A 27,348-nucleotide genomic window follows, 5' to 3' on the forward strand; every position below is an offset into this window, starting at 1 on the left:
TAATCTCTACACCCAATGTGGGGCTCGAACTTACAACCCCAAGATCAAAAGTCTCATGCTCAACCTTTTTTTTCTTTTAAAAAAGGGGGTGGGAGAGAAGTTTAATACATTCACCAAATTAAAGGACAACATACTGTAGACACTGGAAATCCAAACAAAATGTTTGTTAGATGACCAACTAGTGAATTTCATCAAATTTTGGTTAAGAAAATTTTACAGTAATAGAATAATACCTGTGCCTCCTTTTCTAAAAATTACAGCCAAAATAATTGAACAAACACAATTTTTTTTTTTTTTTAAAGATTTTGAGAGCACGTGCCCATGAGCAGGGAGGAGGGGTAGAGGGAGAGAGACAAGCAGACTCCCTGCCAAGCTGGGAGTCTAATGTGGGGCTTGATCCCAGGACCCCAAGAAAGATGCTTAACTGAGCCACCCAACAATTTTCATTCTAGCTTACATTCAATATTAACCTGAGTGCACTGTCCTATATGGCAAGGTTCAACAGGTCTACAGATCAATTATTCGGGCCTGAGACAGCCCAGTGTCCTTTGTTTCTATTAATTCTTATTTGAACTCTAAAACATCTCAGTTCAAAAGGGACAAGGCATGAGGCCATAAAATAGTCTTAGATAAGATCATGAAGGTGCACTCTCCTTTGTAACCTTTAATGCCCCCCCCCATTTTAATAGCGTCTCATCTGATTACAGCATTATTTAAGTGTGAATCTACTTGGCTAATAAAAAGTAAATAGAAATTCAGAATGGTAACTGATTGTGAAGTCATGACTTAAGAGCTTGAGACAGCACATAATATTGGAGAAAAAATTCTTTATTGAAAAATACCAATAATACTGACAGACTTCAAAAGCAATTCACACTTCCAGAATACAAAGTATACTTAATACATTTTTTTAAATCTTTTTTGCATTTCAAAGTTAGCATTTTTGTAAATCAAATTTGATAACCTGACTAAAAATATTTTCCAGCTTTATCATTTAAAGAGCTGCACAATCTTTAAGGTGGGGACCATGAGGCGGGCAGGAGCAGAGGGGCAGAATGCACCTGGGACTGCGCAGCAGTCTACAGCAACACTTCCACAACTTCAGTGCTGGAAACAAAATACTGCACAAGACAGCTGCCCTCCAGTGTCAGAGAATCTTGGGAAACAGCATATCAAAAGATAGCTAGCTTTTCTTATAATTTATACACTTTCATTTAAGAATGCCATTGTAATTTAACTCATCCAATGAAAGAAATGAACTGTTACCATCAAAATGGCCTTTGCCGAGCTGTAATAATTCTATGCTTTTTTAGATGCAAAAAAATTAACACATATGCAAGTTTAATTCGAAACCACACAAATTAGGTATGTAGGCTCAGATAGTAGCAGTGTTCACTTTTATTACTAATAGCTTAACTGGAACAGCCACTCTATTCATTCCACCAGCAGAAATAGCAGCACCAAGATCTAAAATTCTTTATGTATAAAAAGCTTATGTCATTATCCAAGTCCCATTCTTCGCATGCTCCAATTCTTGTTATCTTATTTGACATAAAAGCAGCAGGATTTGGAGAGTTACTATCTGCTGTATTAAAACAGTTATACAGCATCTTGTACTGTCAAAAAGCCAAAAACTGTGAACGGCAGCCCTTCTTCACAGCTCTACACTTGAACGCTGCCAAGGATTCACTGCTCGTGCCAGCAGTGGTATTTCCACAGTAACATAGCATAAACTAAAGGAATCATGGCACAATGCATTTCTGAATTATCTACCATTGGTCCTGGGGCTTGGTACCATCCCCTTGTAGACTATATCTGCTGATCATTCCGTTATCTTTAATGGAGGAAAGGCATCAGGTCATATAGCGGGTAATGGCTCTCAGAGCGTAGAGGAGTTCTGCTTGCATCCTAGCTTCTATAAGAAGCAGATTAACATGAACCTGAATATAAAACACAACATTATGTAAGGGAGGGTTATAAGCATTCCCAGTTTTTCAGTGCATCTAATACACCCCCAAACTAAGTACATTTTCTGTGTGCTACTGAACAACTTAGAAGTCTTGACTCTGCCTCAAAATGAAAGCCATCTAATGTTCTTTCTGGATAGATATTGGGCTTACATTTATATCTGATCACACCTCTTCTTGGAAGTTTGTTACATTTCAGAACATCTACACATGGCTTTATTAGAATACCAACTTCCCTGCCAAATCATCATTTAATAACTTAATTTTAAAAAGATGGCTCAAAGACCAAACATTTCTATCTATAAGCAATTAAAAAAGAGTTCTTGCAAAATGGTCTTCCTTCTCCCAAGCAGTGACAGCCATGCCAGCACTTCTGAAGTGGGGCCAGCCACCTGTCTTCCCTGTCTTTATTCTTTTACTCTAACACTATAATGAGATTCCTTCCTGGGGATACCAGAGACAGACGCGCAGGAATGTTCTTCTCTGGATTGGAAGAGGGGATGGAAAGGATCTGAGGGCCATTAGGTTAGGTGCAGGAGAATGAGAATCACTGTGAAGTTAAAGAGCAAACCACAATAGGTACTCACCTTCTCAGAGTGCTTAAACTGCCTCCAGAAGCTATCATACATTCTTTTGGTAACTTTTTCAGGAGTGCAAACAACAGTTTTGATATAAACTTTAAAGCTACGGTCCAATAGCTGGTTAATTTCACCATAGTCATAGTCATCATATCTGTTAAAAGACAAAACAAGAATATTTTCAACATAGTATGTTTTCTTATGAAAGTATGGATAGTAAATTAATAGTAAATAAGTTAGTAGTAAATTCTTCTTCCCTCTCTGTGTGGGCAGCTCTGTCCTCCCTGCAAATAACTGCTTTACAATGTTCAATTGGGAGGGGGAATCAGTGAATATAAAGGGATAAGAAACAGAGAAGTTAGGGAGATGAACAGAAAATTTGCCAGTACCCAAGCAACAGTATATATTTATAATCATAAGAAGCAAACACACTGAGAAACTGCAGAAACAGTTTCAGTATTGCTGAAGAATTCCACAAATTAATATTTCTTATTGGTTACTGTTGCAATGATATATAGATGGTAATCCACTTAGGTAAATGAAAACAATTACAATTATCCTTTTTTTCCTTCATGCTTCCAGGAGTTTCTGGGATCAGATGAGGAAAAAAATGGTGAGGGGTTGGCAGATGATTATTCCAGAGGGAAGGATGATCTACACATGGCCTCAGAGTGTGTACACTTAGGATAGGCTGTTCTGCTTTAAGCCGAGATGACTGTATGCACCAGTGTCTGCTCTGCCCCAGTGGCTGATGGTTTCTAGAACAACCAGGGACTGAAGTCTCTTACTTGTTTGCAGTGGAAAAGGAAAAAGCTCTTGCAAAGCTGGCTCTACTATTCTGGAGGCTGAATCAATAGTCTGGTCACTGATAAAGTGAACAGCAAAAGAAAGCCTGATTTTACAGCTAAAATAATCAAAAAGTCCTTTAGTATGGAGTTTGTATGTATATGTTAGAAGTGGTGTGTGTGTGTGTGCACACACACACCAATCATGATTGCGCTTCCTATATAACATAGTATGGCTGAATACCTAACAGGACATGAACGTTTTGCATTTTGAGGATGTATCACAGGAGTAGGTACTCTTCAGAAGCTAGGAGGGCACGATAAGGGTACTAAATTCCAAGAAGGAGATGATACCAAAGATGTTTGGTGACAAACTTCTCCTCTATGTTCTAGGACCAGCTTGCTTGCTCTCCCCTTCCCTGGAGGCATCTGTCATGTAACTCTTGTCCATGTCCCTAACTCTCCCTCCTGCCTAGCTAGAAGACAGTGGTTCATAAGCAGCACAAAAATAAGCTACTGGGGAAGGGATGGTTTTGAGTATTTGTATATATGCATCTGTGTGCGTTTGTGTTCCAAGCACCTGAATAATTTAGCCCAAAAGAAAATATTTCTTTATAAACATAACAGACTAACCTTATTCCAAACATGCAGTGAATATAGTTCCAAATAGCCCGTCTAAGCATTGAGGTATCAACATCTTTGTGCATTGCCATTGTATTATAAGTAAGATTGTAAGCAATGTGAAATTTTTCATCAATCAACTGTCCCACATCTGGATAAAGGCGATTTACCAAAGAATAACCATGGTCTTCCCAGCAATAGTCCTAAATACAGAAAACAGAACAAATGCGAATAATGTAGCCAAGTATAGTTCTATGTCTACTGCTCTGTTGTGTGGTGAGATTACTGGAATCCAGTTGGAATCCACTGCCTTTCCAGTGCGTCCTAGCTCCCAGCTTCACTTGCAGTACAATCTGATGTTTTCAATTTCTATACTGCAGTATGCAAAGCTTTTAGAACTCAGTGAGTTTAAAAATCAATAGAATTCTTTCTCTCTTACACATAGGCCACCCCTTTTTAGCTTCCAGAGGCAACCTATCTTGGGAGTCCTCTCTCCATTTCCATCAATGCAGCTATTCCAGTGGTCCTCAAATTCTGTAAATTTTTAATTCAAAACAACCACCACTCGTTTCTTTTCCTCCTACCTCCTAAGTTTCTTAGTTGTCCTCCATTAAATCTTCCTGCTTTCTTTCTTTCTACCTCAAGCTATAAATAAGCCCCTACACTACCGTGTTGCTCTCACATTAATTTTCCTGGAACACCTCTTTGAGATGTTATCACTCTGGTCCCAAAACCTACAAACCTGACCAATTTTAAACTAGCTTCCCACTAATCAGAAGTAGGAATCCTTTGCTTGAAGCACTCAGCAGCCCAGCCAATTTCTTTACGATCCCTTCCCTCACTCTGTCTCTCAACCTAAGCTCAATTACTGCCTACAGTCTCCTTTGCTTTACACTGCCCATGCTTTTGGACCATTGAAATCTCTAAAATCCTAACTTCCTCCATAAAATTTCTAGTCCACACAATCTCTTCAATGCTATTATATTTCATGACACAATTACAATACACCAAGTAGAAATACTCTATAACTCTTCCTTGTACCTAATTTTTGTCCCTGTAAACACCATCTTTATCACTTGAGCAAAGAAATAAAATATTATAGGTCTCAAGTTTTCATATTTCTGATAAGTTATTAACATTAGCCCCTCACAATAACTGAGGAAGGTGGAATATCAACTCATCTGAATGTAATATTTACCTCTCTAAATATTTTTACAATAGACTATTTAAAAAATACACTTAGGCTGCAGTATGTTTATACTAATAGACTGGATTGAAAGCAGCCTTACAAAGCTTAGAGCACAGAATAAATATTTGCTAATTAAATGATGATTCTCAACTTTTACTGTGGAACCAGAGACTATTAGCTACTGTTGCTCCTGAGAGATGTTTGCAAAGCACTTTTAGCATAGTGCCTCCTACCAAGCAAAAACAAAGAAGGAGCCTGGTATCCTAGAGGACAACTAGGTCCTTAAGTTTCCATGCACTCAATATATACACAGTCGTACTGAGGAACTTCTACTGTATACTTAAAGTTAGTGACTTGGGAGCTAAAGAATCTGGGTCTATCAACAATAATTCTACTCCCTACATCACTAATTTTATTCACTCTAAGAGATAAGTGCTAAGTAATTTTAGAATAACATTTACATGAATCCTCCCAAGGCTTAAATTTAAAGCCCTCAAAAATTCTCATTGCTTCAAATAACATTCAGTACATATTTTAAAGGGAATTAGGATACTGTAATTGTCATGATTTATTTTCTATGCTATCTGTAAGAACTCACCCAAATTAAAAACAAAAACTTAATCTCCCTAAAAAGAATAAAGCACATCTTTCACTTCTGATTTTTTTTCATCTTTTTTCCTTCCACCCACATATATATAATACTTGAGTTGCTGGGGACATTTCTCCAGTCACTCAGGCCTGGTGCATGTCAGGGCCTCATTTGAACACTGGGGCTCAATAGGAAAGGGGGAGAAAAACCAGTGCTATACATTACACGCTGCTATTATTCATTGTTGAGATATATTAGGAACTTGAGTTTTAGCACACTATCTGGGAACCTAACCCACTATTGTAATTTAGTTTTATGGATGAATGTGTTTTGATTTCTGATCAACTGGTTTATGAACTTTAACAATACAATAAATATATTTAAGGGAACTGCCTGACATAGAAAAGTTATTTCTTTCTGCAACATTTTGTTAATTCTCAAATCTAGGGGACTTTTTCTTATTGTAGGCCAGACTGACATATTTCTAACCCATCAACAGTAAGTCGCAATTTTACCTGAACTCGAAACGTTGGAACATGCATCCCGTGTCTAGAGAAATCCTTATAGCCATAACTAGTATCCTCAAAGTGACGAGATACATCTCTTGCTGGTGTGACTTCTTCATCATCTGAAATAATTAAACAAAAAAGCCACTGAAAGCTTTTCAAAAACAAGATGCTAGTTAAAATTCATTTTACCTATAACAAGGAAAATAGGATAACCCTTTCTCAGACAGAGTAATCAACTAAAATAAAGTCTTAAAACCATAAAGAGAAATAGCTTCTATCCAGTAAACGGAATGTAGTAAGATTCTATGTTATAAAAAATATTCACGGGGTGACTTTTCTATGCTTTGCATTCCTCTCTTTCATATACCCTCTGCGTCCCCACTCCAATTTTAGATATTAAGCTCTACTTTAAAAGAATGTACACAAAGTTTGAACACGCTTTAGGATAATTTTTATGGTGATAAATCATCTATGCTCTATACTTTAGCACTTGGACTATTTCTGGTTGAATATTAATGTCCTACAATATATAATATGATCTAACACACCTCGGCGGTCCTAGAAACAATTCTGGAATGATGAATCATTTTTACAATGTTTCCTGAACTGGTCTAAGCCTTTCTGGGATTGTCTAAAGAAAATAGAAACAAAAACTTTTCCTCAAGGAGAAACAAGATAACATCCAACCTTCATTCATACAAATTTGATTTTTTCTTTGCTATTAGGAAACTTGGTGCTTCTAACACATATACTCTTTATCCCACTCTGTTATCAAAATACATTTTGAGACACTTCAACTTTTTTCCCTTTAAATTGCCTGGTTTAAATATTAAATCCTAAAGCCTGTATATAAAGGCCAAACATAACGGATTCAAGTTTGTTGTTAGTTGTCTAATAAAGAGCTCTTCTGCACAAATCATTGAATTTTAAAGCTGAAAAGCAACCTTAGGGCTTTATGAACTCACTTTCCTAATTTTAAAGAGGAAAAAGACAGCATTCACAAAGCTTATTGGCAGTGATTGCAGTACTAAAACTCAAATCAAATGTCCTCTCTCAGTCTAGTGCTATTGATACGGTAACTTCCTTCTCTCGGCTGCCTGCTTTATTTATAAGTAGGAATACCTGTGCAATGATAGCCTCTCTAAAAGGAAAAACATATTTGGATTGATGTTTTAAAACTTTTATTTAAGTTCTTTAAAGTGGGGCTCTTTTTTGTGAGCAACAGAAATTTTGTTGACTATGTAATGATTGCTTTTACCTGAAGAGAAGACAAACATGCTCTCTCTTTTTTCTATTTCAAAACGTGAAGCCATCTCCTCCTGACTTGCTTCTTCTTCATCGCGACATTCCTGTAACTGCCTCATCTTTTCCATGAGGGCTTCAACCTCAAAGAAGGAATCACTTACCTAAAGAGAAAAAATACAATTAATGTTACATATGTCAGCAAAAGGATGAAATTTTAAAATTCTCTTAAGATACAAATTCTTGTGAAACAGAATTAACAGAATATAGGAAAAATAGATCTTATGATTTTAAAGTACATGAATGATTAAAAAATGGAATTATTTTGGCCTGTGACATATATAGATATGCAGATTTTAAAATAAAAATTATTTTAAGAACTCATATTTTTACCTTATAAAATCAGTAATAATGTCTTACTCTTAATGCCAAGTTTTAAGAATTAAAATTTAAAACTAGTTGACAATATAAACAGAACTGCTCAGTTAAATAAGATACAAAGTATAAGTGGTTTTGGATCACCTATGCACGTTGAGCGTATTGTCAACATGTGTCTATCATCTTCAAATTACAGTAATCAGCTCTAATTTACCAATTAAGAATGAAAACTGTCCTTACAGAGCTGGAATTCTCCACCTGACCTCTGCAAATGAGTCTGGCAGTTGTCACTTGCTGGGATGACTATAGCAGTAACATCTGTAGTAAGGTCTGACACACGAGGACTGGCCAACTGGGCTTGAACTAGCCTAAAAAAATATTTATCTATACACCCTTGCATCCTTACTATGAAAGTGGGATCAAGTCTGTGGAATTTATCTTAATAAACAGATAGTAAGGTATCTTCCAATTTCAAATCTCTGTTCAAATACAAAGCTTAAGTTTTCCCCATTATAAGTATCTTTTACAAGGAATGTTCTTTCCCCTACTCTTATACTCTTTTTCTTGGCTTATACCGACTGGTCCTTCAGGTGTCAGCTTACATGCCTTTCCTGTCCTATCCCCCATCCTAAACCTTGCCACCCTATTCTCACACAGCACTCTGCCCTTTCTTCAGAGCACCAAATACAATTTGTATTGTTACTGCATGATACTGGTTTAATGCCTGCCTCCCTCAGACCAAACCTTCATAAGGGCAGGGGACCTGTCTGTTTAATTTACTAGTATATAGTCAGAGCCTAGCATAGTACCTGGCACATAGTAGACATGTGTTGCAGAAAGTTCATCAGGATAATTCTATATTAAGAGACAGTCTGTCCTACTAGCACTTTATATTTTCATATTATTCTAACAGTTACATCAAAATACCCTATAGTAAGCACTTTCTCTCAAAATTTTGTGTTGGAAAGTGTTTCTATGGTGTATTGAAGATTCTTCTGGTACATACATCTCCTTAAATACTCCCGAGACAGAGTTGGTAACCAAATAAGAAAGGTCCGAAAAGGATTATGTTGCATAAAAGACTGACCCAGGGGCGCCTGGGTGGCACAGTGGTTGGGCGTCTGCCTTCGGCTCAGGGCGTGATCCCGGCGTTGTGGGATCGAGCCCCACATCAGGCTCCTCCGCTGTGAGCCTGCTTCTTCCTCTCCCACTCCCCCTGCCTGTGTTCCCTCTCTGTCTCTATCTCTGTCAAATAAATAAATAAAATCTTAAAAAAAAAAAAAAAAGACTGACCCAAGGTTAAAACAAAACAAACAATCAAGGTTTCTGTCAACTCACATTATCTTTCATTAGACTATCTGTATTGTTTATCTACTTCCTTCTAGAGTAGCCCAAATTGTAAGCATTTTTGGGAAAGACAATTTGATAGATTTACAGTGAAATAAGAGGAAAAGGAAAGTGTATTTCTTTTGCTCCTTGAATAATCTGTTAAAGTTGTTAGTGCAAAAAAAAAAAAAAAGCATTTCATTTTAATATTAAAATGTTAATATCTATGAGGAAATTCTTTTTGGTTTTTTAGCATTTGTATCTGAAGAACTGAGTCAGGTATCTGATACGTACGTGCAGAATAAACTTTATCAGCTCACTGACAAGTGCCATCAGTGTGGGGTGTAAACCTTTTAAAATAGCCAACTCGACACCTGAGAATGAGGACTTTACGAGAGAAATTTAAAATTTCTATGATTTTACTATTATCTCATGTAACAGAGGGATACCTAGAAATAGTCAAGTACTTTTTCTTAGCCTTGTGCTATTTTTTTCTTTTTACCCTTTTCCCCAAAAATTTTATTGGGGGAAAACTACGAAACATTTACAGTACAATGTTTACAGTCACAATTTGTAGTGAACTGATTCCCCAAAATATACAACTCAAGTTGACTTGTTATATTCAAAAACCTACTTCTAAGTAGTCCATAGTACATACACACACAGTACCAACTGTACCTACATACAAGGAAAGGTACTGCTCATTCATCTGCTATCCAGGAAAGCGTTTCTACACACACACACACACACACAGTGCAAGTTCTGGAATTTTCTATAATGAAACAAGGCATACTCATGTACTACATACCATTTTAGCATTAAGCAGTGGCTTCTTCACTTTTATTTATTTATATATATATAAATAAAAGTGGTACATACCTTTCCTTTTGAGAAGTTAAACCCATCCTACATTCAAATTCTCTCAAGCACTAATAGACAAAATGCTTATTGGTTGAGGAAGATTTAAGGCAAGTTCTGGCCCTTCCAAAGGCGCTGTGAGGCACCTCCCACCCCTTTATTTTCTTTAGCTTTGTACTAAGTCAAAGGTGGGGAAGGACAACAATCCAACTCCAAGCATCCTAGCAACTGATATATACTCCCCCTTACACCATATCATAACCCCTATGTTTTAATAAATAACCAGTGGGTATAGACGGGCCTATAACATTAATCCACGTAGCTCAACAGAGGGTGAAACTGATGGTCTTGAACCCTGTCAGCAAGGCAGTGATCAACTCTGGGAAAAATATTTCCCTTATATGCTAATCTCACAATATGTAAATGCTACTTCTTATTTAGGACCTGATAAATGCCATCTGTATTAAGCCTTTCACTTTTTTTTTTTAAAGATTTTATTTATTTATTCATTCGACAGAGATAGAGACAGCCAGCAAGAGAGGGAACACAGCAGGGGGAGCGGGAGAGGAAGAAGCAGGCTCATAGCGGAGGAGCCTGATGTGGGGCTCGATCCCAGAATGCCGGGATCACGCCCTGAGCCGAAGTCAGACGCTTAACCGCTGTGCCACCCAGGCGCCCCTCACTTCTTTATAGACATTTCATTTAAACCTCAACCTTGTGTTTGACCTTTATTTAGACATGAAAGAAAAGAGGCTCAGGGAGGTTAGGTAACTTGCCCACAGTCAAATATATACATTAAAGGTAATTCAAATGTTTAAATCTGTTTCAAAGGAATAATATAACCTACAAAATCTATGCAAAGTATTCAGAAGACTGTGATGCTGTTTCTGTGATTTCTCTTTGGAAAAAGAACTAAAGTTTCACTATAGCAAAAGAATGCAAGGGAATTTTGACTCGTCATATTCAGGAAATTAAAACCTGTTTATAAAAAATTCAACTTGTTTTAATCTGTTTCAAAGGAATAACAAAATTGAGAAAAAATATAAAAGCCAGAGAAGAGAAGGAATAGGAAACATTTCAATAAATTTACTTTCACTTTTATATGTATTTGTGCCAAGTTAAACATGAAAAAATTTTAAAAGGAGAAATTTCCAGGTAAAGGCTGATTAAGTCTTCTGAAAGATAACTAAGAAACCAGCCTGTTTCTTTTATGCAAAAGGAAAGAAAAGAATGATCAGCATCAGGGAGTCCTGGACCACCAAGTTGCATGGTCTCAGCCTCCCCTTACTGCAGCGCCATCCAATACTAGCTGGCTCTGATGGGGCACATGCTGATGGCTCCTGATTCTGAAATTATTTGAGGGTCTTAAAATTGTATACATCCCTTAGCACTAAACTAGTGCTGGGCATTTAGAGGAACTTGCTGAATGATTAGATAGAGGGGCCTAATATCTCTACGGACTTCACAGGGTGGGTTTTCTAAGAAGTCACATGAAAAAAAATAATAAAATAGCAATTACTGCGATTAGTCTTATGATGATCCTGTAACAGATAATACTTACCGAAACATTTCCTGCTGAGTTGACCTGCGTCTCATCCACACTGTGATTGCCATTTGTAATGTCACAGATGCAGTAGTTACTAACCGAAGGAGGTCTGAATGTGTGGCCACCATCACAATGAATTTCTGGACTGATTCCACAGCCAAATGTGAATGAGGCAAGAGAATGATAGTGTGTGAGGAGAACTACTGCATGTACCAGTTCTGCAAGGGACCAGCTGTGCTCTTCAGCTTTTAAAAGTCCCTTAAGAAAAAAAAATGAGAACATATTTATATACTGGGTTATGGAGTTGGTAAAAGTGAATGGTTCATCTTTATTTAAAACAGGATTAGTCACTATATAAAACCTAGAGTAAAATTAAAATTTGAGACATGTAGAACCCAGAACTTGCTAAAATAATTTTTTACGGATTATGTATTTACAAATAAAGCTTAATATAACCTGATAATGACACTTCCATTATTTTGATTTTCTGAAATCCTGATTTAAAAATGTAATAGGGTAGCTGCTTTTAAGCAAAATCCATCCTATTTCAGATGCTGGATTATGAATGCATTAACTGTTGTTACTTCAAAGTCTCAATCCAAATGTATTTCAAGTGAAAGCTACTATGTAAAATATGCCTGTGTTTTTCTCTATTATCAAGCTTTCTCAAGGAATTTTAAAGACAGTAGTTTGAACAACTTGACTCTGAATATTCCTAAATCAAATTATATTTATTTAAAAAATTATGCTCAAGGTAAAGTCTACGATTTTTCAAAGTCTTACAAATCTGTATCCCTTCTGCTTCATAACTTTTATAATCTTTTGTAATTTTGCATTACCAGACACTACAATAGACACTACATTAATCATATTCAAATCTTAAACCTTAATAAGATGCTTAAATTATGTAATAATATCTAAATGTTCTATGAAATAGAAAGATAAGCCCAAAAATATGTTGTATTTTTAAGAATTTTTACTGCATGGTAGTGACGTTTACAGAATGTCAATCTACCTTTATTCTACTAATAAACAGAACCAGAAGGAACGAGTTTAAATGCCATTTGAAAAAGATACACAAGATGCTACTTCACACCTATCAGAATGGCTAAAATCCAAAACACTGATATATCAAGTGCTGGTAAGGATGTGGAGAAATGCTCACCCACTGCTGGTGGGAATGCAAACTGGTACAGCCACCTCAGAAGACTGTTTCACAGTTTCTTACAAAGCTAAACATAGGTTTACCATGCAATCCAACAATCACATTCCTAGTTATTTATCCAAGTTGAAAACTTTTGTCAACCAAAAAAAAAAAAAAAAACCCAAACCTGTATGTGAATATTTATAGCAGCTTTAATCATAATTGCTCAAAACTATAAGTAACCAAGATGGCTTTCAAACAAACTGTGGTACCTCCATACATTGTATTATTCAGTAATAAAGAAATGAACCATCAAGCCCAGAAAATGCATGGAGGAATCTTAAATGCATACTGGTAAGTAAAAGAAGCTAATCTGAAAAGGCTATATACTGTATGATTCCAACTATGTAACATTCTGGAAAAGGCAAAACTATAGACAGTAAAACAAACAGTAGTTGCTAGGGTTCAGGGGGAAGGAGAGAGAAATGAATAAGTGAAACACAGAGGGGTATAATGGTGGATAGATGACCTCCATTTGTCAAAACCTATAGAACTGTACAACACAAAGAGTGGACCCTAATGTTAACTACAGACTTTAGTAAATACTAATATATCAATACTGATTCTTTAATTACAGCAAATATACCATACTAATGCTAGATGTTAATAGGAAAGATGGGGGGGGACTGAAGGCAGCAGAATATGGGAACGCTGTACTTTCTGTGCCATTTTTCTGTAAAACTGCTCTAAAAAATAAAGTATTTTTAAAAAATACTCTAAGTGACACCCTAGATACCTTACTTCTACTTACCTCAATATGTTCTTTGGTAATAAGCCAAGGTCTATGGGCTAACACTTTGTTAAGTTCTCCTAAATTTTGTAGTTTTTGAGGAGCATTCTCTAAACCATTAAGCCACTTGGGGTCCCCACCAACATGAAGGAAATCATTTACATGGAGGTTCACCAAGTAGGAACACTGATGTCTTGCTGCAGCCTTAAGAGAAAACAAAAAGATCAATCTAACTATAAATATTAAAATCTTCCTTTATGATGTGTAAAACAGCAAGTTTTTGATTAGTATGTTTGCAAATTTTCCATAAACTACAGAAATGCAGTTTCATATAAACATTAAAAAAAAAATCACATATACCATAGAAAGCACCTCAGAAATATCCCAAGAACAAACAAAATATCTGATAAAAGTATTTGAGCCTTAGAAATTGTATTTATATAACAACTTTCAGATCCTCAGATTAACAAACTTCATTTAAGGTGCCAACCATAAAGTATAATTTACAAATTGAACAAGAATAGCACCACTTATGTCAATGTGAACTATTTTTAATAGTGGAACAGATCTTGTGTTCTTTATTCTCATTTAATGGAAAATGGTTCTCAAGAGTATATAAATACATATTTTTTTACTGTTAAACTTGAGAGTATACTTATTTAGAAAGAGGAAAACCACATACTACCTAACAGGAATCCAATGAGAAGTCAGAATATAAGTTTTTATCCCTGTGTTTAAAGCATTAATCATCTCTTAAAAAGATTAATAATGTTTACAAACCATTATTCCAATGTAGTGCCGATAATGTAGGGGTAATGGCCCATCCATTTGCAGTAGATAGTGTTGAGTTTTTAGGAAACTTTCTAGATATTGTGGGTGAAAAACCATCACTAATGTAATGTTATCCAAACGACCCAAAGCAGCAAAAGAATCTGCAAATACAGTATGCATCTGTGCGTCTTCACTCCCCACTTGGAGAATCTGTATGAAAGAGAGGAAAACCATGGTTACATAAATTGTAAATTGGTGTTAGATACCTATTTTCTTTAAGTGTCATCTAGAAGCAGGTTAAATTTGACTTCAGAAGGATGTTATAACTCTGAAAATATAACTCCACTAGTAGCAGGATAGAAGAATAAACAGTCACATATTGTGTAGAAGGAGATAAACAAAGGTGGAACATTAAAGGCCGTCTAGATAGGCGGCTTGCAGACCTGGCCAGGATCCAGACAAAGCAGCAGATTTAGATTATCAAATTTGCAGAGCTTGCAAACAGACACTAAAGCCTTTCCCCTTTCCTTATAACGCCTAGTCTCTCTCATTTAAGGAGAACCAAAAGTAATATCAAACAATCTTTGAAAACAAAGCACAAGAGCTTTTACATATTTAGAATTAAAGATCCAGTCTTGCATTGATACCAGTCTGTGGAAATGGTCAAGACTAACTCAGCTGATAGGCACACACCTACACATCTAAATATAAGGAGTTGGAGCATCACTGGTCAAAAACAAGTCTCACCTTTCCTTGATTAAATATGGGTGTTAGAAAAGCGTCATGAAATACTAGAAATCAACATGACTGTAACAGCTTTCTAAGCCCACAGAGTCACTGCCAAAGCATGATGATTAACTGTGATCAACTCTGCGTAAAACATGTTGTTGTCCAACAGTTGTTCAGATGCCAAGATGTGGGTCATGAAAGCTTTTCCTTAAAAGCATACAGTTCACTATGTACTTTCACAAACAACATACCTCCTTTTCTGGGATGAATCTGCTTGGTCCATGTCCTAGTGGTCGAGGAATTCTAATTCCAAGTTCCTAGAAAAGAAAATTACACCATCTTAAGCCTCCAGCAGTAAACAACATGAACTGAGGCTACAGGAATGGGAGAGAAAAACAACCAGTTGAACAGAGACAGGCTTGTTTTGGTGGTTTGTTTTCATTGCCATATATACATACCAACTCCTCTGTTTGCATCGCATAGCTGACAAGAGCTTATGACTAACTAAAAACAATAAAACCTGCTTCACTAAAACCAGAGTTTTGCATGAAGTACTTGGCAGAAAGTCTAGAACAGAAAGTTCGGCACATAGCAACCAACCCTGTGGATTGTCAGTGATACAAAATAAGACCAATGTGTTTGTACATCCAAAACTCAAACCAAAACATCGATCCCTGTGTATCTTGTCAGGAAATGAAAAAGCCTTAACTTCTACCTAGATGTCTTAAACTAAAAAGAGTGTAATTATTATTACATCTATAATAACGCTTCACAATAAGAAAAGAAATACTATGAAAAATAGAAAGTAGTTACTTAAATCCACAAAAGAGAAAGTACTGCAGGGCATGTTTTCTCTGTGGCAGAGTAAAACAATCTTAGAGAAACTAATTTTGTGAGTTTGCTTTAAATTTTTTACATACTATAATGTTATCAACTTTACTTATAATTTGGAGAAGCTCAACTAATTAAGAAATAAAGGTTTTCGGCCCTTTGACATAGTGAATCTAGAATCCTGTACTTAAAATATAGGATTCTAATAGATTCTATGTGACAGTATAGTGTGGCTAACAAAAACTGATAAGCATATGGGTTCATCTTTTCTCCCAATACAGAGTGCTACAGAAACAAAACTGAAATAATGTAAGTTTTTTTTGGGGGGGGGTTCATGTCTTATCAATCTGATTTCGGAAAAAAAACCAAAAAAATTTCTAGAGTTTACACATCTAAATATTAACCCTTGCTTATATAATTACATACAAATACTATTTCTACACTCTACTGCTTCCAAAAGTCCTTCAGGATGTTCCTTTCAAAGAAAAAAAAAGGGGGGGGGTCAGCAAACAGAGATGAGTATGTGGCAGCAATTCAAAAAATCTGGTCCAAGTGAATGAAAACCTTTTGAGCAGAATGGATTTTTAAAAATTAAGCATGCAGGACAAAACTGAAGAAAATCTTAACTGGGAGAACTTAAGACTCGGATTCAAAGTAGGCTATACTTGCCAACTAAATCTATGAAATATAATTCAAATAGCCAAGTCCTGGAAGCCAGTGATGTCTTACTCTGGTTATTCCACACTTTACGTTCTAACTCTACCCTTCATTAGAGGAGGCACTCAATTCACTGGTCTGGCCATGTGCATGTCTTGATTTTAATAGTCTATAAAAAATGCAAGAAAAAAACCCACATTCCTGCTATTCAATACATCATCTTGGCACAAATGCAGCCATTTATATAAAACAATGACTCTGTTAGCCTTTCTAATGCTGAATTTCTGATCCAATTACATAGATTTCCAACAAAATATATTGGGCAAAACATTAAAGTTAAAATCAGTATTTATTCCTTCTCATTTCTTCACTATCTTATTTAAATAAAATGCATTTTAGGAAAACACCCATTTCAAGGGGTTATTATTCATTTTATACCTAAGAGACACTACTATTCTTGAGGCTTTAGTATATAAAAAGGTAGCATTTCAAAAGGAGGAGAAATAGATTATTCAACAAATAATCTTGATACAACTAGATAGGCACTCAGAAAAAAGTGAAGTTGGAACCATAAATCATACTTGACTCCACAATAAATCAGAGGTAAGTGTAAAAACAAAAATAAGAAAACATTAGTGCTAGAAGAAAACACTCATGGAATGAAGTTAGGCCTAAGAATGCCATAAAACCCAGACGTTATAAAATGAAGACTGATAAGTTTGATGACATAAAAGACTTTCACATGGGAAAAATAAACATATAAAAAGTCAAAAGCAAACAGAAAACTGCAAAATATATTTGCAACTCCTATATCAAAAGGGCTAAATTTCTCGAATACATGAAGATTTCTACAAATCAGAAAGAAAACCCCCAACCACCTGATAGAAAAATGAACAAAGGACATGGGCGGTTCAAAGAAAAGGAAATACAAATGGCTGAAAAATGATCAACCTCACAATAAAACTTCAAGTTAACTACACTGAGGTACTCTTTTTCACAAGATTGCTTAAGATAAAAAGTTTAATAACAGGCTGTGCTGAAGAGGAGGTGGAGAAATAGTCATTTATTACTTACACATTTCTGATGGGAGTGTTCTGAAGTGTGAGGAAATAAGATCAAGAAATATATAAGAAGTATAAACTACTACAACCTATAAAGGGCAATTTGTAATAATGAAATTAAAAAGTCAGAAATCCTTTGAGTAAACAATTTCATCTTAAATGTTAACTGGTACTCACAGAAATGTCATATGTAAAAAGACAATCACTGCAACATTGTTTCTAACAATACAAGATATAAAACAACCTAAGTTCTCAACAGTACTGTTTTAATGTAGTATGACCATAGACTAGGATAGCATGTAGTCCTTACAAAGAATGAAGCAATTCCACATGAGTTAGCTTTAAAAGATCTCCAAGATATATATATATATATCACACTATACATATAGTGTGTATGTGTGGGAGGAACAAAGTGCATAATACGTATGTATTATGTTACTGTCTATAAGGAGAGGGGGAAAATTAGCAATTCCATTTCTAGGACTTTATTTTACAACTACAGCAACATGTGGGTGGCATACACATATTTTTAATAACAAGACTGATAGTACATGGGCCTCAAAACAAAGAGGTTGAATTATATTATTTGGTTTTGTTTCTATGCCTAAAATATATTGACTATCATAAAAGAATACCTTTAGAATTCCAAGAAACTGGCTATCAATGTTTCAGAAATGGAATGTTTTCCTGTAGGTATGGCAAGGATCTTCCCCAATGGTCCTATGTAATTCTCAAGTCTGTGAAAATCCACCCCTACAGCCAAATTTAATGGTTATGTTGGTATCACTGTCTCCCTATTCCTTGCCCTCAATGGGCAAAACCTTCCTTCCTGGTTCCTTTAGAAATATATTCTTTTAGAATGAAAAACTATGTGTTTCAAAGCAGGATGTTAGTCAAAAGCAGACATTCTTGAGAATGACAGACCCATTATGCTAATAACTTCTTAGTGCTAAGGTCACATTCACTCTTTGATGAGGAACAGTCTGGTGAGAAAGCTGGAGACAAAGTAGAAAAACTGAAGAAAGGAATGGGAAAAGTCTCTGACATTTGAGATTTCATATTTTACTTAAGGATAGTTCCAGGTAAAATAGAATTTTACCCAGATCACACTTAGACTACCTGGATCAATCTCCTACCAGGCTGAAGAGGCTGTGAGAGGTTTGTGCCAATCCCTAAAAGCAGAAAGGGAAATGGTAAGAAGGAAAAGGAGAGCAAGTGAAAGAAAAGACTGGGGGGAGGGGAGAAGGGAGACACCCATATACTTAAAAAAATCAAGTCTTTCCCAAAAAGAGGTGATCAAGACTGATAAAATGGGAACGAGTAGTGTTCTAGACTCACATCAATTTATTCTCCTATATTTAAAGGCTAGACTCAAAAAGTTGTCCTTTGTTCTCTTTCTTAATAGACTAGGTACATGAGAGCGATACAAGAATATGACACAATGAACTCTAAGACTCCATTCCAACTTACCCTAGTCCAGATTTAGGCAGGAAGGAGATCATTTTACAAATGATTTATATTTTTATGTATATCAAATTATATATAATATTTACATAACAATTATAAATACAAAATAATTACACATAATGTTTTATAAATACATGTACACAATTTGAAATCAAGCACCTAGCTCAGTTAGTATTAGTGAGTGGTGGAGGTAGAGGTCGAATCTAGGAAATCTGGTTCCAGAGTCGGTGTCTTTAATTATTACTCTTTTGAGCCTCTTTAAGAGTTTTTGATACCTTAAAGGTCCTTTTGGGTACCACTGTTGTCATACAATAGTATTCTTGGTTTCTAAAAGGTTAAAAGTTTCAATTTTCTGGAAAATTCATTTTTAAAACACTTCTTTTCCTAGTCAACATGACAAAATTAGTTACTACCCCCCCTATTTTCTAGCAGGTACTGATTTAAAAAAGGCACTGCAGGTCTTCAATAAGCCAAACTAACTGCATTTCATAACTTCCTAAAGGTTACTTCAATTATGCCTTATCTGTAGCTGTTAAAGAAAATAAATTGCAGACTTTGAACAAATTTTGGCCAATCCACCAAGAGGCAGAAAGAACTGCCAACAGCAAATGGCCTTGTTTAAAAAGCAGATGTAGATGCTAATCACAGCACAAACCTCACAGGCTCTTGGTGAAGGTGTGGCTGGAAAAACTAACATGGGAACTAACAGTTCTCTTCTTTCAACAATCCTCCTAATCAGCATTTTGAAAAAGAGCAACAGCCTCTGCCATGACAACACTGCTGCAAATCCCTGACATAGATCTATTTCTTCATTAGTGTATACTATTAACACACTAATTTTCTCTATATGAAAATTCTTTGCCAATGTTGACAGTAACACAGAAAGACTATATACATATTGTATCACTGTGTGAATCAGTGTTTGTACACTAAAGGTACTGTTTTAATTCTAATTTCCTAACTTATTAAATTATAAAGATACATTTATGAATCTATAGCAATATCCTTAAGTGAAATAATGAATGATTTGCCACAAATGCAAAATAAAAGCATTTCTTGACTTTTGGTGTCTACCCACTTGTAAAACTAGTTGAAAAGTAAATATAATTAGATCATTTGAATGATTTTTCTCACTGCACTTGAGGCGCTTTTAAAAAACTGTCTAGATGTTTTATACCAATAACCACAGTACTGACAGTAATTTTGATTTAAAAAAAATTACAAAAGCAGTATGTGCTTTTTGAAACACACTTCAACAAGGCAACAATAAATTGTGTAACATGTGAAAGCTCCACTCCACTCTCCCTTCTTCAGGAGAATCACTGCTTATAGATGGGTGCTAGCCTTCTGACATTCAAAAATTTTAAATAGAAATGAAGAGATGTAGAAATGTTATTTAAAAAAAAAAAATCCTGCTATAACAAATGTACTGGTGCTTCTTTTAAAATTGTCATTAACTCTACTTGGGAACTTAGAAATATTGAAAGTTCAGGTACCTCTTTTTCCAGTATCCAGTCTTCTATGAAATACATTCTAATTACTAGATTTGTAAGGCTGATTAGCCATTTGTATTCTATACTCTAGTCGGGAGGTCCATCCCTGAAAAGTGTTTTATTTTAAAGCACTATGGAAGCTTGCTATTTGAAAGAGTCATGTTATTGTTTTACCGAGTGAAGTTTTCCTATAAAGCACTACTTCCTAACTTATTTTCCCACATGTTGGATGTGTTAAAAATAAAATACAACTCTACAGCCGCTTCCTAGTTTCCTCAACATAATCCCACAGGCACTGTAATCAATGTGCAAGCTAAAATGTATCTCTTTATCTTCCAGTTTACATGGCTATATTTAGAGGTTCTAGATCTGGGCCAGAACCAGGATTCTGCACACAAATACCACCAGAAATAACAGATCTATTCAAGCACGATGACTGGGGATCACTTCTACTCAAAATGAGAAAAGATCTGTTATGACCTGCAAACAGACACCATAAATGCTATTTCAACACTTTCACACAGTTTTCTCTCTTTGATAAAGTTTCCAAAGAACCAGTTATAACAACAAGTTTTTTTTAGGTGGTTGTGTTATCTGTAAACAATTAGGAGCATATTACATATCTTTGAATGTTAAAATCTAGAAAAGTTTATTCTACAACCGTCATGAGAAGCTGTCTTCATTTAAAGTTATATGAATATATACAGTATACTCACAATGTAGACTCCATCTACGAAAAATATAAATACTAAAACTGAGTCATTTAAGTGAGCAAAGCTGCAAAGAAATTACTTCCTATTTAGATTTCTTGAGCTAAGGCAACACAGCATTCTGATTTCAATTCAAATTTTAATTACTATTTCTCTACTTTCTCCGTGTTACCTTTTGAATTAAGAGCCTTTTAAAGGTTCAAATTTTAGTTAGGTTTATTAACTTTCAGATGGGGCCCTATTTACAACCACTTAGGAAAAATACAAAATGTTATGATTAAACAGCTTTCTGAAGGCCATTTCAGACACATACGGGATGGTTAATAAACAAGGGTGAACATTGCATAACGTCATAGAGCTGGCAGAACATACGTATTCCAGGCAACAGGATCTTTTAACTGACTCAAATGTATTTTTTTTCCTTTTTTAAGTAGGAGGCAAAGGGAGTGGGGGGTCACTGATAATGTGTTTTGACAAGACGCTGAAGGTAAAAAAAATCCACAGGCTGTTCTAACGTTAAGACTAGAGCTTTGTTCGGTTCTGACTTGTGGAGACTTGCACAGAAGACGTTATTTATGTTTTGGAGACTTCCATTTAAATGACCGAGGCAGCTGTCTCTGCCAGCCTCAGCATTTTCTGCCCAGGGCCGACTCACGATGGAAACCGTCTCCCCACCCACCACAGGCCGCCCCTGCACCTGAGGGGCGCGGGCCGGCCCCAGACGCCCCCGCCGGGCAGGGCGGCCTGCCGGTCGGTTGTTCCAGGGGCACGCACCCTCCCTGAGGGGCGTTCTCCGCAGCTGTTAGGTACGAAGGCGGGGAGGCGTCGCCACCTCAGTGCAGCCCAGGCAGCTCTGCCCGGTACCCGCCCGCCCGGCCCCTCGCCCGGGTACCTCGTCCTGGCCGCGGCCCCCGCCGCACCGCTTGCAGCCCAGCAGCTCCGAGACGGCCAGCGAGGCAGTGTACGCCTCGTTCGCTGTGGTGGCCAGGCGCATGTCGGCGCGGGGACCGCTGCGGACGTGCAGAAGAACCGCAGCGGTGCCGAGAAGGCGAGCGCTGACCCGACAGCCGAGCTTCGGGCTGCAGCGCCTCAGTCAGCGCTGACCGCGGCGGTGGTGCGGCGCGTAGAAGCAAGCCGCGCCGCCGACAAACAAGCCGCGCCGCCCCGCCCCTGCCGTCACTCCGCCTGCACGGCGGCCGCAATCGCCAATGCCGGCCCGCGGCGCCGCGGAGTCCCGTCCCCTTGGCGCGGAGGGGCGGGCGTTGGTGGGCGGTCTGACGCGGCCCAGCGGAAAACAACCTCGAGCATCCGAGCTCCCCCCAGAAGCTAATTCTCACATCTCGAACGGCTTCGTTCGGCTGGCACTATGGCTGGAAGGTGCAGCTCGAGTCCTTAGGCGTGAGTGAAAGGCAAATGTGCCTCTGCCCCCAGCATCAGCAGCCGAGAGCCTGCCCTCCTTCCACCAGCTCGGATTCATTTACGTTGAGCGAAAGAGCAACCAACCTCTATGCTGACCCTGACACCACCAGGAAGAAACAAGTTCGCTTTACATTTTATATATTGAAATCTCCCTCGTCCTTTCTCATAATGCCCAAACAAATCTGAATGGGTCCAGAATGCTGGAACAAGTACAGGACTATAACCTATACTCAATATACAATTAGTTTTGGTAAGCTATGTGCAAACTATAATATCACTGTCCTACACAGATAATAAGCCTTGGTAGCAATCTCTGAATTTCCTTTTTCTTCGTGAGTATATTCGAAGACTCTAAAATTTCTAATGTTCTCTCATAAGTGTCCTGGGTTCTAAAGAAAGAATTTCTCTCTCTGAAATCTGATGAGGAACTTGAGAAAATATAGATTATAAAGGAGCATAAACAACTGACATTGTTGGACCTGGAACACGAATCTCTCAAGTCCTGTGTTAATACTATTTCCTTACAAGGTTCATTAACTTCTTTTAAAAATCAACTTCTAAATAAGATCTCTTTTTTGCATGTTCGCTCCTGTGTTTTCAAAAGATTACATGTTCAGGTTAGGAAAAAACAAGTTGGAACATTCTGACATAAGGAAACAAGCCCAGTTTAAATTAATAAAAACTGACAGACACAGAGCCAGGACTCCTAAACGCAAATAAGTTTCACAGTCTTAGAAGTGAGGTTACAATGTCTCAGAGAAGAATAAGTTACTCTTACAGCTCTTCAAATACCATATTTTAAAAGCAGGTTAAAATGGTTATTTTTTTAATTTTCTCCAGATAAATAAGAGAAATCTGTATGTTCTCATACACTGCTTTTACAAATTGCTAAAGCATGCGAAATTTTTTTACTGGTCAAGAAAAGCAATTTTCGGTTAATATTAACATAAAAGAAAAGGCTACAGAGGCTTCCAAGCTCTCTCCCTCTGAGCACAGCCACAAAAGCAAACAGTATAATCAAATGCCCACTCAGTCACAAACAAACAGCAAAAATAAACCCAGTAAATCATCCAATTTGCAGCAATATCCTCCAAGATAAGCTGGTTGTAGATGAATACCTTGGAAACATAAATGGACTTGATATATGAGACTGTGAGCCATACTGCTAGATAATGAAAGAAGTATGTGAAAATGATGATTCTGCTTCTATAAGAGATGAGCTGTGATTTTTATTTTCTGGAAAGGATAAAACAGTGGGGTTAGTTGTCTAGTAGGGCATAACCTTGTTTGTGACATTAAAATGTCATTTGCAAAATGGAAAATGCTTAACTTTCTATTTTTTAATGAGAGGCAAGGGAAATGCATGCATTTAGCTAACCCAAAAATGGTTTAAAATAATTAAATGCAAATCAAAACTGCAGACTATATATATGACAGGGTTTGATCCTTAGAGCTTGATAAATATTTATTGAAGAAGCATACAGTAAAATTGTATAGGAAACTGCAGTTAGGATTATTTTTCCCCCAGAAAATTTCAGTTTAATTATTTGTTTTGATGCTGCCTTACATAAAAAGAAAAATAATTTTAACTCATATTCTAATTCAGAAAGATTCCTTTCTGGTCTCTATAAAGACTGACTTAAGTTCTTCAAAGAGTACTAATTTCTGCCCTTTACAATAGAGCAGTATGGTGAATTAGTTACTTTATTCTCCAACATAAAAGGGTTGCCTCCAAATAAATCTACGGTAACCAAGAATTCCAACCAATGTATTTACCTGCAAATATTACTGTGTAGATTTCACTTTTGGAAATGTTCTGTTTCAAATCATTCAATAAAAAGTATGTAATAGATTTCATTTCTTGAGTAGGCCAGATGTCCTGAAGGTGCTTCTCCTAATGAACCCCCTGTGCTAGGCATGTCATGGCATGTAATAAACATCTGCTAAAAAAAAAAAAAAAATGAAATCCTGAGCACAGAACAGTAATTGGAAAGAACTAGGCTTTTGATATTCATCATAGGTTATCATTATGGGCCAACAGTTACTTTATAAAGTCTGCTACTTAATCCTGATTATCTAATCCAAGAAGTAGTAGTGATTCTGAAATATTTCCTTTCCTCTAAAAATGTTTTGGTAGACTTACTCAGCAGTATCAAAGTGAGGTTTTTGCATGTCTTTATCAGTAATGGTCTCAATTCTTAATTTTCTCAAGAACAAGCTGCCATACCTATGTAAAAACAGAGTGGTGTCAAATGACTTTATCTGAGCTGAGAACTATGATGTATTAGAGAGTCTGGACTTGAAGCTGTGGTGTAAGACAGGCTTTCTGAAGGAAAAACATCTGAGCTGGGGCTTAGAGGATTGGTGGAGAAGGCTTGGTAAGAAAATTGGGGGGGGGAGCAGGAGGGAAGGCTTGAGAGTAGAGACAGAGTTCTAAGCAAAGGAATCAGCATGTGCAAAGGCCCAAAGGCAGGAGAGAGAGTGAGAGTGGCCCAAACAGGGAAGCTGAATAAAGGAAATTTATTTGGTCTGGAAGTAGGGGTGGTATGGACAGTGACAGAGTTCAAGTAAAAGATCAACAGTAAGGAGGGACCTTGTTCAAGCTTCATTAAAGAATGTAAATTTCATTCTTAAGAACACTGTGGAGTTATTACAAGTTTTAAATCGTAGAAACACATCAGATTTGCATTTCACTAACATTTAGAAAAATATATTGCAAGGGGCAAAACTGGAGACAGGGAGATGAGTTAGCAAGGCTGTTGAGGCAATTTTGGCAAGGCAATATTGTAGGTCTGAAGAACAGGAATGAAGCAAAGTGTAGGGATAAAGGTGGATTTTGTCTCGAACATAGTACATTTCTTGAGAAAGGAAATCATGCCTCATATTCTTGTTTTTGAAATTGAGGAAATAAATCTCAAATTAGCTGCTCTCCTGACCAATTGGCTTTCCTACATCCATTAGACTTTTTAAAAGTTAATTCATGGAAAAGAACAGATATATTTTAGTAGAATAAATACTTACCAGGCTAAAAGGCCTAATTACACTTTCATGACCCACATATTAAACCTTGAATTTCTCCATTAACCAAAGAAATTATATTAAAATATTACAGATTTATAGATCTATTCATTAGAATCGGAATTATATTTAATAATTGGTTAGAAAACACACATAGCAGTGGTTTCAGCCATTAAACCAAAGACTGCCTTTAAGAGTGAGCTTAAAGCATTCTTGAAAAATGTCCTATTGTCATTTAAAACATTTTATTTAGAATGAATGCTGGTTTATAAGATTACTTCTGCTTACTAATTTTGTCAAGCTTTTTCTCCTCCAGCTTATATCTTCCTGTTTTTATATATATAGCTTGTCTGCTAAGCACTTTTTTTCCTTTCAACATCATGTTTTGAGTACAGTGAGATCCTTTTAGCACTGAACTTTAATTTTACATTGTACTCTTATTTGTCCTCTACTTTTCTCACTTCTTCAATTTAATTTTTAGAATTTTATCACTTATAAAAGAGCAAGACTGTTGACAGATCTTTCTCTCATTCTCTCTTTTGGGTTTTTTTCTTTTAGAAATGCAGTCTTAAATCTCTGCATAAGGTTTTAGAAACTTGTAGGCCATCACCCATATTTGTAACTAAACAATATTCCAAATGTCAGTGGTTTTAAATTAGAAAAACACTTTCCCCCAAAGAATAAGCATGTTGAATTGTGATCAGGTTTTCCACGTTAATAAGACTAGTAACTTACCAACTTCTACCTATCAGACACTAAACAACTGACATATACAGGGCAGATAATTATTTCTATCTCCAAATTTATAAAACAGAAATTTATAAAGTATGAGAGACTTGTCCAAGATTACAAAAGTAGTAAAATGCCATCAGGGATTAGAACCCAGGTCTGTCTGAGTTCAGACCAGCAGAAGCTGGGTTGCTTCTTTTAATGAGTATTTTACAAATTTTGATAACTATGTATTAGTCTCAGTTCTTGATTCTGAGGACAAAAGGGAAGGCAAAAAAAAAAAATCTATCTCCCTTTCTTATACTCAGGATGAGATCTGGTTAAAAAAAAAAAAGAAAGAAAGAAATCATGGAATGAGTGATCTTGGTCTTTGAGAACTTCTCTCCTCTACTTCTCTATCCCTGTCACTCCTCTTAGTGTCTTTTCTCCAACCTTTGGTAACCTCATGCTACCTAAAGCTCCTCCACTACAGAACTCACCTGAATCTACCCTAAGACTCCACCTGAGTCTACTAAAAGGTACTCATACTACCTACCCCTATTTCTCTCCAAATAACTGGTTAAGTGCTAGGAAGAAAGGCTTCTTAAAATAATTCACACTATTTATTGTATGAGGTACTGATATCTCATACTAATTTACTGATTTAGTTTGACTCAATAGAATATAAGCTCCATAAAATCAGAATTTTTTTTTTTTTGGTTCAGTGCTGTATTTCCAATGCCCAAGTGCCTAACACATAGTAGACCCTCAATAAGTATGTATTGAATGAACTCCACAGAGATAATGCTATAAAAAAAAAAAAGCTTAAGTCAAGTGAAAGTTTAATAATGAATTTCAAGTTCAATATTCAGTTTATGAAAAATTTGGGCCATCTAGACAAACATTTTTGGAGGTTTCAGGTCTACTATACAGGCAGGCAGGCTCTGCTTGGGAATCAGTTT

The 27,348-nt window shown here is 36.5% G+C and overlaps 1 protein-coding gene across 4 annotated transcripts in view; it reads right to left on the bottom strand.

The window, feature by feature from the left end:
- Window positions 1–807: 807 nt before the first annotated feature.
- SESN1 (sestrin 1) overlaps window positions 808–27,348 on the bottom strand; it is a 109,538-nt gene continuing 82,997 nt past the window's right edge. The window contains exons 1-10 of one of the 4 annotated variants that reach the window (XM_034668956.1): window positions 24,437–24,460; window positions 15,274–15,339; window positions 14,303–14,503; window positions 13,544–13,726; window positions 11,604–11,846; window positions 7,497–7,644; window positions 6,245–6,357; window positions 3,964–4,154; window positions 2,555–2,699; window positions 808–1,940 (exon numbers count right to left, since the gene is read on the bottom strand). In XM_034668956.1, coding sequence (XP_034524847.1) covers window positions 1,854–1,940; window positions 2,555–2,699; window positions 3,964–4,154; window positions 6,245–6,357; window positions 7,497–7,644; window positions 11,604–11,846; window positions 13,544–13,726; window positions 14,303–14,473 — 1,281 coding nt within the window. In that variant the 5' untranslated portion in view covers window positions 14,474–14,503; window positions 15,274–15,339; window positions 24,437–24,460 and the 3' untranslated portion in view covers window positions 808–1,853. Of the gene's footprint in view, window positions 1,941–2,554; window positions 2,700–3,963; window positions 4,155–6,244; window positions 6,358–7,496; window positions 7,645–11,603; window positions 11,847–13,543; window positions 13,727–14,302; window positions 14,504–14,904; window positions 14,977–15,273; window positions 15,340–22,133; window positions 22,415–24,436; window positions 24,461–27,348 lie in introns of those variants that run through there. The other 3 variants (XM_002917342.3, XM_019797635.2, XM_019797637.2) reach the window with 3 other exon arrangements.

This window comes from Ailuropoda melanoleuca, chromosome 10 (genome assembly GCF_002007445.2).
Source record: "Ailuropoda melanoleuca isolate Jingjing chromosome 10, ASM200744v2, whole genome shotgun sequence".
In the NCBI taxonomy this organism is placed as follows: Eukaryota; Metazoa; Chordata; class Mammalia; order Carnivora; family Ursidae; genus Ailuropoda; species Ailuropoda melanoleuca.